We start from the raw sequence: 13381 nt of genomic DNA on the forward strand, positions 1-13381 counted from the left end.
TGAACAAAAAAGCTTTAATGGACCTATGCTCTAAAGTGTCACGTTTTCAAGATATCTAGCTTGAAAGTTACGAAAAGTGTCGTATGGATAAATCGATTTTACTCTTTATCTAAGTATATACAATCGTAATATAGTGACAAAGTGATTGATTATACATGAAACATTATTTAATATACAACATATTTATCTTATTGAAAAAATGAAATTAATAAATACTTGCAACAACATTAATGGTTTTTGTCTTTGCTACATTATATAGGAAGTACATAGGTACTTAACTGTGCACACCTTATCTAAGGTTACTAATTGCAAACTGAGTTTATCAGTTTGTGTTATGTATGATATAGGCGTCATTTACTCCTTAACTTGATTTTACTTGACACAACGACAGGATCTAATGAAATATAAAATAAAGTTTACATTTTTATATACGCAATGCGTTTAGTGCGGCATCATTAGTACTCGTTAAAAAGCAGAATTCTCGAAGTTTAAGAAATCTGTGTAAGAGAAACAAAATGGTGTACTTATTAACTGCCATTTTGCTTTCTCGTTTAATTCCAGGAACTACGAAAATGGAGGTCCTTTGTTTAAAGTTGCACGAATTTCTATTATTTCGGCGGAATCAACAAGGATAGCGAATAGCCATACAATAAGTGTGAGTGAGACAACATCATACAATAAATACAATAGGACGATTGGCAGCCGGGTGAACTTTCAGTCACTTTGCCACTTTCATCTTCAGCGTGCGCACGCGCTTTTCTCTGTTCTGAGACTCTATCCTGTTCATTCTGTTGTATTTGTTACCACTGTTGAGTTTGTTAATATTCCTCTTGAGTTTGTTAGTATTTTTGTTGACTGTTAGTGTTATTGTTGAATTTGTTGTTGTTGTCTTGGCAAGATGTCCAGTCATCTTTGTGCCAGGCAATGATTTTTGTTGTGGTGTAAGCACTGTTCGTGGCCCGCGCCGAAGATCTCGGCGTCCTATACAGTCTTACTTGACAACTGAAGATTATATTGCTAGGCACCCCAACATCCTGAATTATGCTCGCCACTTATTTGACGATCGAGAGCTAAGTAATCTTATTTGAACATTGCAAAAATTAAAAATCTCAGTATGCAGTGTATCTGGTATCTATATTATAGTCCTTGGTCAGTATAATACATAAAATGACAATGTATAATTCGGCTCGTTTCTCAATCGTGCTTTTCATAATCGAAATGTCATATGAAAAAAATTCGTGTATGGAAATAATATATCCTACTTTATCGAAGCTCTCATTATGTAGCGTCTTAGACGAAGTGTAATCAACGTAAAACATTTTTAACAGAAAGTCGTCAACTTATCTCTATTATAATTAGCCAGAGATAGCTCTTACGCCAAGCGTATCACTTTTGTAATAGACTTACGCTTTCAATAATAGATTTTATAGCCAACTATTACCACTTAATTATGTATAATAAATGATATTTGCATTTTTTTGTAACAGTAGAGAGTAATCAGTTCATATTAATGCAAGCACAACGGTAAGGCTGTTTTTTCATCTGACATGTGCTACGTTGCTAGGTTTAATATCCACCAATCAGATAATTATATTCATGTGTTATGTCTGATTGTTGAAATTCTAGTTCTGTGCAATAAAGTATATTTGATTTGATTTGATAATTGGGTCTGATTCTGACCGGCACAATGAACCCGATTGTAGGGTATGCAACGTATCATCTAGCATGTTACTGGTGGAAACGCAGTCTAAATGTGACGTACTTACTTCATTATTGATGGAACAGTATTCTTATCGTTTCCAGCTAACTACGCAATACCGAATATGCCACATTTAAAAGAGGAAGTGAGGATTGCTTGCGCCCTAATAAATGCCTTCGGAAAATGGGTGACAGATCACCCACTCGTAAATGAAATAATCAACGATATATATACCTTAAGCACGACGCCCCAAACTATCTGTGCGAGTTTGTAATACAAAACAATTTAAATCAACGCAGAGCCGCTTTCCAAGCTATAAACTCAAGTGAAGGCTTTCAACAGTTTCCCATCTTATCATATGAGGATCTGTTGATAATGTATCTGGGGCCGTATCAAGTGACGCAGGCAAGAAGCTACTATGGCGAACACCTAAAAGAAAACGGAACGTTTTTCATTGAAGTGTATGAAGATTTTGAAGTTGACTATAATTTAAATCAATACAACATAGTAGTTTGTGATCCTTGGCTGACAAGAGCTAAAATACTCTCGAGGCACTAGAGCAACATAATTTATTTTGTATATATCTTGCTAAATAATAGTTTGAAAAACAGAAATAAACTTGTCGGTCACTATTGCAGCTGTATAGTTGGAAAACGGACACTCGGGTGCTGTGCTCATGTCATGTGCATAGTTTGGTATATGGGATGGGCTCGGCACCAAGAAATTCAACCCCCTGCTGCCTTTTTAGATCAAGTTATTATTTCTGATGAAGAAGAAGATTGATTATTATTGAGTATTATTGATTGATTGATTGATTATTCAAGAAGACTGATATTCATTATCCTAATAGGTACGAATTTGTATAAAAAAAGCCTATTTGTTATAAGTATATACACTGTATGTATTCAATAACAATTAGTATTGATTTCATTTTTAAGCAAAATATAAATAACTATATGTACTTTTACGATGTTTTATTTCATACTTATATAAGACCAGGCAAAATAAAAGAGGTACACGTAGTATCAACGTCAGATATTTATTCAGCACTTGCACTGTACAACTTGGTACATCGACATTCAAACATGAACTGCTCGCGCGCACGTGCTACTCACCAGTTTTATTCTCTCGGAGTGGGGGTGACACGATCGACAAAATAGTGGTTGAACCAATGACTGAGTAGCACGTAAGTGCTGTTGTTTGAGCAATTATTTAGATCACAACACAGTATTCATTTGTGAATAATATAGCGATACTTACTTTAAAATAAATCCTAATTTTATTAAACTCTAACAGTCGGCCTTTCCTGAATTCTTTCCCGTCTCGGGAAACTCGTGATTTCAACCAAAAGTAATCACAATCAATATGTATCACAAACAATTTACACATCGCCGTCCCCGGAGAATAAAAGTATAAGTGCAAAAAGTCAACTTTTCAGGAAAAATAAAAAACTGAAATATCGTCATAACTTTGTAACTAATAGACTGTGTGGAACATGAAAAATTGAATTAAATAGCTAATTTTTAATACTAACTCTTATTTATTATTAATTTGCTATTACGTCTACGGTATGGGAGATAATGTGTTTTTTTTACTTTAGCAAAAGAACAAATAATATTTATTTTTTTAATATTCACTTGTCATTTTATTCTTGTAAATTTTATTTTACACTAGCTTTTGCCCGCGACTTCGTCCGCGTGGCGTGTTATATAAGAGAGAGATCTTTGTGTGTGTGGGAGTGCATATCAAATTTCAAGCATCTAACTTATGCAGTTTAGATTTTTTCATACAATTTTTTTCCCAATAACTCCCATTTTTCAAAATACAGCCAAAAATAAACTTTATATTTACTAAGGTATGCATGCATGCTAGATTGAATCAATTGATTGAATTGATTTTTTTTTTAATTGATTGTTCATTGAGTTTTAATTTTAATACACACTTCCTCTCTTCCCTTCAACGTTGCTGTGCCCTACAGGGTCCATGTTTTAGTTCCTATGCCTATGTAACACCCCATTGTACTACATGGAATGCAATAAATAATTTAATTGAATTGAATTGAAAACATCTATCTTACGCGGTTTCGATTTTTTCATACAAATGTTTTTTTCCCGCTAACTCCCGTTTCCGTGGGAATTTTGCAATATCCTGTTGCAACTAAGGTTTAAGTTAACTAAGGTACCTGCATGCCAAATTTCAAGCGTCTAACTTAAGCGGTTTAGATTTTTCATACAAAAGGATTTTCCCGCTAATTTCCGTTCCCGTGGGAATTCCGGGAATTCCTTTCTTAGTGCACCTCTACGGTACCTAAGCTATGTCCCTTCCAAATTTCAAATGCCTACATTTAGCCGTTCAGGCTATGCGTTGATATGTCAGTCACTGAGTCAGTCAGTTTCTCCTTTTATTTAGATTTGATTTTTTCATACAAATGTTTTTTCCCGCTAACTACCGTTCCCGTGGGAATTTTGTAATATCCTGTTGCAACTAAGCTTTAAGTTTACTAAAGTACCTGCATGCCAAATTTCAAACGTCTAACTTGAGTGGTTTAGATTTTTCATACAAAAGGATTTTCCCGTTAATTCCCGTTCCCGTGGGAATTTCGGGAATTCCTTTCTTAGTGCACCTCCACGGTACCTAAGGTACCTGCGTGCCAAATTTTAAACATCTTACTTGAATGGTTTAGATTTTTCATACAAAAGGATTTTCCCGTTAATTCCCGTTCCCGTGGGAATTTCGGGAATTCCTTTCTTAGTGCACCTCCACGGTACCTAAGGTACCTGCATGACAAATTTCAAACGTCTAACTTGAATGGTTTAGATTTTTCATACAAAAGGATTTTCCCGCTAATTCCCGTTCTCGTGAGAATTTCGGGAATTCCTTTCTTAGTGCACCTCCACGGTACCTAAGGTATCTGCATGCTAAATTTCAAATGTCTAACTTGAGTGGTTTAGATTTTTCATACAAAAGGTATTTCCCGCTAATTCCCGTTCCCGTGAGAATTTTGGGAATTCCTTTCTTAGTGCACCTCTACGGTACCTATGGTACCTGCATGCCAAATTTCAAACGTCTAACTTGAGTGGTTTAGATTTTTCATACAAAAGGATTTTCCCGTTCCCGTGGGAATTTCGGGAATTCCTTTCTTAGTACACCTCTACGGTATCTAAGGTACCTGCATGACAAATTTCAAACATCTAACTTGAATGGTTTAGATTTTTCATACAAAAATATTTTTCCGCTAATTCCCGTTCCCGTGGGAATTTCGGGAATTCCTTTCTTAGTGCACCTCTACGTTATCTAAGGTACCTGCATGCCAAATTTCAAAAGTCTAACTTGAGTGGTTTAGATTTTTCATACAAAAGGATTTTCCCGCTAATTCCCGTTCCCGTAGGAATTTCGGGAATTCCTTTCTTAGTGCACCTCTACGGTATCTAAGGTACCTGCATGCCAAATTTCAAACGTCTAACTTGAGTGGTTTAGATTTTTCATACAAAAGGATTTCCCTTCACTACTCTGCTCCTATTGATTGTAGCGTGATGAAAAGTATACTATGACCTGTCCAGGAGTGTGAAGAATAATTGTACCAAGTTTCATTAAAATCCGTCCAGTAGTTTTTGTTTCTATAAGGAACATACAGACAGACAGACAGACAGACAGACAGACAGACAGACAGACAGACAGACAGACAGACAGACAGACAGACAAAAATTTTACTGATTGCATTTTTGGCATCAGTATCGATCACTTATCACCCCCTGATAGTTATTTTGAAAAAATATTTAATGTACAGAATTGACCTCTCTACAGATTTATTATAATTTTACATAAAAATAATAAGGAATCATTATCATTTTAACATAAACATAACATAAACTGCCTATATACGTCCCACTGCTGGGCACAGGCCTCCCCTCAATCAACCGGAGGGGGTATGGAGCATACTCCACCACGCTGCTCCACTGCGGGTTGGTGGAGGTGTTTTTACGGCTAATTATCATCATTTTCATTTTATTCGTTGGAAATTATAAATTGAGAGCTTGCCCATTATAGATAGTAGTATTTTTTTTCTGGTTATTTAATTTATTGTTGAGGTTGGTAAAGTCAAATAAGGTTTTGTTCTAGTACTTAAAATAAAATAACATTTTGATAATGTTACATTAAGTATTTTAATTAGGAAATAATATTTTAATGAGATCAACTTTTTTGATACATAATAATGAATTTAATAACATTGAAAACAATTAAGTGAATCAAGACAGTAAAACAACAAAGACAATGATAATGAAACAATAAAGTGAGTGAATTCTGATACAAAATCATTAAATTAACTATTCCGTATCAGAATTGTTTTCACTGTTGTTGTCACCTCCTACAGTGGCATCATCGAAGGTAAGAGATTGATAAAATGCATGATAGTGGGCAGGTATGGCTTCCGAATTGCACAAACTGATCAAATCATTATATAGAGCTTTACTTATAGAAATCGGTCCATTATATGCTGGCTTTAACTCGATTTGAGCATCAGTAGTTGTGGCTGTTCGTCGGCGTCTAATCGTTCTAGATACATTTATTATATGCAATTTGGAATATGCTTTTTCAAAATCATATTTAAAATATAAGATATTTGGGTGAGTATGAGAGGTGCGAACCTCCATAATTTTTGACCATTGTATTTTTTGTCCACTTTCGTCTTTTGTCCAGTTACTTCCCATATCTGTTACTAATTCTTTAATATTGTAAAAATCAGACTGATCCATTTCTTTTACTTCATATTTAGGAGAAGTTATTTTTGCATTTATGATGATTCCATACATCTGCTCAGGGGTGTAGACAACCCTGTGTTTCAAAGCAGTTTCAATAGTAGAATGCATCGAATCTCCCTCAGATTGGCTATGGCCAGTAACGAAAAAGCGATGTGTGATAGTAATTTCTAGTTTTTTTGCAATATATATATGTACATTGCAAAAATAAATCTGTTTTTATTCTGCCCTCCGCAGCCGTCAGAATAAAACGATATCTCTTTTATTCCTTTCTTGTGTTCATTTTGGATAAACTGCAATAAACAACTCCCAATTTCAGTTGAACCTCTCTTCGCTATTTGATAGTGCCACACGTAGCAGTAGCCTTGTGAACGGGAAGCATCATAAACCGTAAAATTATATATGGGATATTTCCGTTTATAATGAAATATTCCAACAGGTGACTGGGGAATAGTCAACACCTTTTCCAGATCAAATACTGCGACAGTCGCGTTGGTGTTGTGAAAAGATTCCTTTTCTTCTCTTTTTAACTGTCGCACCTTTTCTTTTGCTTCAATATGTTTGTCGTATTTTTCTTTTAATTCTTCCTGTCGAGGAACGTCAGCTTCTTGATACAACGTGCAAGTGGAGCCCTGATATTTTTTCGGCTTGAAAAAAGACAAATTGAATTGAGTATTGAATATCGTTTCATAATGGCGCTTGCTCGCCATTTCACAGTTTAAATTCTGTTCTTTAAACCAAAGTTGGTACAGCTGGTACATCTTCGAAATATTTAAAAGTTCTGATAAAAAACTCCTACTAGTGTCTTTTCTGACGTAGTGTGACTCTTTTTTTGGAAATAGATTGATATGTTGTACGATACTTTGCTCTGTTGGAATACTCATTTTTCTTGGTCTATTAATATGTTTTCCTCTTTTGTCTGTCAACATCTCTTGACTTTGATCTTTTTCAAGCGCTGTATAAATTGTTTGGTTAGATATACTCAAGGTATTTACAAAGAAAAATCGACATACTTGAATTTTTGTATTGTCGATCCGAAAGAAGTATTTAATGGTTTGTGTGCGATTATTTTTACGCTCAATTTTCATACGTTTAATAGTTTCCGTTTCGGTATGTCGTAAAATGAAGTCCCATTGACGTTCATGATCTCCCAGTTTATAGTAAGACTCCAAAATAGCTTGTCTCTGATCTCCAGAAAACTTTTCCCCACATTTTTTCTTGCAGTTACACTCTGGGCCTAAAGTTTTTTCTTTGCGTTCCTTTTTTGACCTGCAACCTATGTACGCCTGTCCAGAATTTTTTAGTCTTTTCGCTTTATTGTCTTGCCATTCGCTTTCATCTCTAGGACGTTTCCTAGTTTTTTTTATCGTTAATGTGGGAGTCGGCTCCTCCTGCTGATTTTTTTCAGAGTCTGATGTTAGTGTTGGTGAATTAGATTGCTCTTGAGTTTCAAGCTCACTTGCAATATTATCATCAGAACCATCAATCACTTGAATAACAAAAACGTAATCATCATTGTCTATATTGTTTTCATTTGATTGCAAGGTTTCAAAGTTTTGGTCCAGTTCTGGGTTAGCTGCTTCTAAAGATAGAAGTACGCTTTCTTTTTGTTTTGACAGATCCGGTGTTACTAGGTTAGCTTCTAGATTTAAATATGGTGATCTACTTTTATTTACCAAGTCCAGTTCTTCGTTTTCAGATTCAATTCCAGTTTTATTAGGCATAATGTTAACTTCATTAAACATAATACATTTCTTTTGATTCAAGTCTATATGGGTATCTTCTTCTAAAAGTAGAGGCTCACTTCCATTTTTATAAGTCATGTCCGGTGTTACTAGGTTAGCGTCCAGATTAGAATGCTGTGATTCACTTCTTTTATTTATCAGGTCCGATTCTACATAGTTAACTTCTTCTTGCAACTTTGGTCCATTTACATTAGTTATAACGCCTGAACATTTTCTATTCTTTTCCTCGGTAAATTCCAATATGTCAGATTCATTGGCATTTTTATTAAATGATTGTGACAAGGTGAGACTATCGTGAGGATTGTCTGATGGTTGATTTTCTGCTGGCCAAGGATCGTCATCATCCCATGGAGAAATCTCAAGTAACACATTATATGTCCGTACAATAGCGGCTGAATTCAATATACGATTATCAGAAGAGCTGTCTAAGTCAGAATTGTCTAAATCACGTTTGCTGGATGTGATATTGACATTCATTATTGGTATTTGATCTTTAGAAATTTGCATCTCCTGGCTATTTATAATACTTGGAGTAATATTTGTGTCTTGTTGGTCTTCGTTACATACAGTAGTAACTTGATTTGTTTTATCGACATTTTGTATGTACCCTATGTCTGCAATTAAGGTTTCTCTTTGGGCCAGGTCTAGGTTACTATCAATATCAGTGTTTCGTCTAGGTGGAGATTTTAACGTTATGTCAACGAGGTTAGGGAACTGGAGAGCTTTTTTTGAATTTGGAAGAATACTCTGGCGAATAGTTCGTTTTGGGGCACTTCGGTGAGTTTTGTATAAATAGCTTTTTCCAGATTGGCTCAGTCTTGGGGAGAATTTCTTAAGCTGCTCAGGTGTGCTTGGATAACTTTTGGAAATAAATATTTCAGACTTTGAAGCTACAAAATCAGTGTCGCTTGTAAACATTGTTGAAAAAGAAACTAGTGACGGTGTCTTAGATAAATTGTTTGTCATTTCTTCTACAAACTCGGTATCCAAACTTGAACAACTGCTTTTTTTTTTTTTTTTTTTTTTGACGTGACTTATTGTAGATTTGCCGCAGATGGCATTAACTACTTGGCCGGACAAATGGGGAGCGCTGAAGGCTCTCACCCGGTACAACGTTTAAGACAACAGGCCTGAGGGTGCCCAGTTGGGCGCGAACCTCGGCTCAGGGCGTCGTCTGAGAGGAAAAATATTTGAAAGAATTAATCGACCCTAGTGGGTCGATAGCGATAAGCGCTGAATGAGGGAAATCGTCGACCACGCCGGCGGGGTCGGTATCGGGGTCCTGAAGTGTTTGGTGTCGCGAGCTGATTGGCTGCCTCTATGGCTAGAGTAATCGGGTCGTCGGGATCGTATATTACGTCCTTCGGACGCCGATACTTTTCATTGAACAACTGCCGAATAACGAAGTTTGTCGTCGTTCTGGACTTGGTAGATATTCGGATTCATCTGGAGAAAAGTCTTCTTCGTTTTTACTTTCATCCTCATAAACCCTGTGCTTGAGGTCTAGAACAAAAGAAAAAAAATATATATCTAAGTAATAACATTATTATTGCCTATAAAATATACAAATTTAAAATTACATTATAATAATAACAATAATAGTATCCGATGATCTACTAACCTCGTAAATTATAAGTATGTGCACTTTTAGAACTGGTGGAGACTATTTTTACCGTGTCTTTTTTTTTAACATCAAGTTCGTTTTTTTCATTTTTGTCATTTTCTGTAAAACAAAAATAGATTTGTTAACGGTAGTACCAAGGTAGTCCTGTATAATTCCTTACGTATTTTTTATATTTTAATATTATAAATGAACTTTCGCATCCCAACGAAATACTAAGCTGATTTTAATGAAATATGATACAAAGATAGTCTATAGCCTGACAAAAAACATAGGTTACAATTTATCCCAATATTCCCAGGGGAACAGGAACCTCGCGGATGACACAATCAACTAGGTAATTACCTGTGTTTTTTATATTTTCTGGCCGGGAACTGTTGAAGTTGCTTATAATTTTAGTAAAATGGTTTTCATTTATTGATTTATTACATTTATTTTCTGGAAACAATAATAATAAAAATACATTAATATTAAATAATGCGCGTACAGCGTAGTATTATAGTGTGTACGCATTAATAAAATATTTCAATTAAAACAGATAGATTGATCGTTACCTTTTAACTGACTTGCTTCAGGCCAGGAACTATTAAAACCGGTAGTAGCATCAGGGGTATCTTCAGTCATTTCTTTATCAATCTCTTCATCTGTGAAGACAATTATTTAATAAGTAATCTGGTACAGTAAGTATTACATAAATATCAGTTTTTATTATTTATGTAGGTGTCTATTTAATGTTTAAATGATAACTATAAAAGTCAAATACAGATTAAATAAAAAACAATTTATTTTCGATATACCTACATACTATTAGCTTTATGGCTAAGTACACACAGAGCTTCCTCCTATTATTAAAAATACGTAAGTTTTGGGTTCGATTCCCAGTGGGTTCATGTCGATCAAAATTTCACTTTGTGAAGCCTCACATACTTTGGTTAGACCATAGCTGGCTGGAATCACCTACTGATTGATTGTTCGAAAAATAAGATGATTTCTTGCTTCGGCAGGCACGTTAAGCCGTTGGTCCAGTGCTATTATCCCAAACACCGCCCCGCAGTGGAGCAGACTAGTGGAGCTCCATACCCCCTCCGGTTGATTGAGGGGAGGCATGGGCAGGGCAGCAGTGGGGCGTATATAGGCTATTTATGATATACATAAGTTTTCAGCAGCGTTTCCTAATTATAGTAGAAAAAAGAAGCGGCACAATGACTAGGAAAACAATTCCTATAGGTATGGTAAATTACCAATATAAGTATCTACCTAACAGATGAACACGTCTACGCAATCTTTCAGTAAGGAATTGAGGAAACAAGAAAGAAGATAAATAGGTACTTACCGGTCAAAAATATATTTTTAAACCGACGACTTTTTAGATTATTTTTACTCATTTTTCTTTGTCAATTGTTATATTATGACTTCACTGAATAATAATATTAACTTCAACTCACAAGGTCACATATAGTTCACTTAGTTTGTGTGAAATACCTATGCACTCCAAAAAACCACGCACTCTCACGCACGTTTTGTGCAATACTAATAAAATAAAACAAACAAAATTGACACGGGGCGAGGACGAGCAAATAACCGATATCGTTGCGTTACTTTCTATCCCAACATTTTATTATGCAATAGAAAAAGACAACACTAATTTATTATCCTTTGGTACGCATTGTAGTGTTTGTGCATATCTATGTCTCGAGTTCACGGGTAGCGGGGAGGCAGTCACGTGAGAGCTGTGAGCGTGTGCGGACGTACTTACCTGGCTACTGGTGATATAACGAGCCGATACATAATACCTACTTTGGAGTGCCTGTAGTAAGTGAGTACTACATTTGGCGACGAGATAAAAGGTCAGTGCAAAATAATTGTTTTGCTCGTTGTTGCTCAAATTATACTAACTTATAGTTGTTGGCAAATAAATTCAAGTCGTTTGCAAGGGGTGGAAGTTAAAGTTTATGTACTTGTCACTGTTACTTAACTAATAATAATGATTCGATAAGTCTCGGTTAACCCACTTGCTCCTACTGTGTCGTATACGATACAGTAACTAAATAAAAATAATAAAAAAATATGAGGGTATTTACAAAAAAACTTGACTTAGCGATTTGCTTACCAGACCATTGTTAGTCATTACAAAGTAATAAACGTGGCCTGCAGTTTATTTCTTTTGTGTAATATATTATTCAAATTAGTGATTTTAGAAATGAATAAAACAAGGTAAGTTTACATTGTGATATTACTATTCTATTTATCTGAATGACAAAGTTACCGATTATTGGGTTTAGAAACACTTCAAAATTACAAAAAGAAAGGTTATGTTCGTTTATTTTCTTAGAATATTTTGCATTTGTTTCCACCGTTCCGTAAAAGAGACGGTAGGACAATGTGCTACTGTGGAGTGGTGCTTATATATTTGTTTTGTTTTTGTTTTAGGAAGTATAAAAAACCGCTGACTTTGAACGATATTATAGTAGAATTGGAGCAAAACGATGAGGAGGAAGTTCCTGATTCCATCATCATCATGCCACCTGAAAATTGCAATGCTGAAGTTACTGACGAAGATTCTGGCGATGAAGACGTAGTTTTACTTCAAAATCTTCCCGGGTGGCAACTCCGAGCACCTGCTGAAATTCAGCGTGAGGACTCCTCCGATTATAGTGATAATGACGATTTGCCTTTGTCAGAACTTGCCAAAAGACAACGCGCCGAACCAATTCCATCTCTTCAAATTTTGGGTAGGAGCAACTCGTCTCGGTTACGTTATCTGGTTCCAGGCATATCAAGGACAGAAAGGAAATGTTGAAAATAAATACATATAAAAGTTTAGGGTGGGTGCTAGTGTGGTATTGCAGTCTGCGGACGAGCTGAAGAAAATTGACTCAGAAGTTCCTTTTCATCTTTTTTTTGACAATTTCTTCACGTCCATACCACTTCTTGATGAACTTCGACAGCGTGGTCTAAAAGCTACAGGAACAGTTCGAGAGAATAGGTTGTCTAAATGTCCTTTGCCCCCAAACAAGGTGTTGCAAAAAACTGAGCGTGGTACATATAAATATAAATCCACAAGAGCTGAAAACATTGTAGTGTGCAAATGGAATGATAACAGTGTTGTCACTGTAGCCTCAAATGCGGTAAAAGTATTGCCTGTCAATAAAGTGAAACGCTTTTCTCAGCAACAAAAAAAGTACATATCAGTAGACCAACCAGCTCTAATAAAGGCTTATAATGAAAATATGGGCGGTGTTGACCGTTCAGATCAGAACATCGGGCTGTACAGAACTAGTATTCGTGGAAAAAAATGGTACTTTTCGCTTATCAGTCACTGTCTGGGCATGGCTACACATAACGCTTGGCAGTTATACAAGCAAAATGGAGGAATGTTGGATCATTTGAAATTTCGGAGGAATATTACTGTAAGTCTCCTTGAGATAAACAAAAAACCTGACAGCCATAGGGGTGGGCGACCATCACAAAGTATCGCTGGGGTATTACAATATAACCACAATGGTCATTTAGTGAAATACAGGGAGGAGCGGCTGCGGTGTGGCTTCTGCCACAAGAG

At 35.7% G+C, this 13381-nt stretch overlaps 1 protein-coding gene across 1 annotated transcript; it reads left to right on the plus strand.

Annotated features, from left to right (window-relative positions):
• Positions 1-11964: 11964 nt before the first annotated feature.
• LOC126381361 (piggyBac transposable element-derived protein 3-like) lies at positions 11965-13102 on the plus strand. Its single transcript, XM_050030855.1, has 3 exons — positions 11965-12036; positions 12253-12498; positions 13075-13102. Exons 1-3 carry the CDS (start codon positions 12023-12025, stop codon positions 13100-13102), a joined length of 288 nt encoding a protein of 95 aa, XP_049886812.1. The 5' UTR covers positions 11965-12022.
• The last annotated feature ends 279 nt before the right edge of the window (positions 13103-13381 follow it).

Source organism: Pectinophora gossypiella, unplaced genomic scaffold, assembly GCF_024362695.1.
Source record: "Pectinophora gossypiella unplaced genomic scaffold, ilPecGoss1.1 Pgos_47, whole genome shotgun sequence".
Classification (NCBI taxonomy): domain Eukaryota; kingdom Metazoa; phylum Arthropoda; class Insecta; order Lepidoptera; family Gelechiidae; genus Pectinophora; species Pectinophora gossypiella.

What these genes read in the sequence shown, in the direction of transcription:
- LOC126381361 (XM_050030855.1), top strand. An exon ending in GATAATGACGATTTGCCTTT is followed by an intron (nt 12,499 to 13,074) that starts GTCAGAACTTGC and finishes TTGACCGTTCAG; the next exon opens with ATCAGAACATCGGGCTGTAC.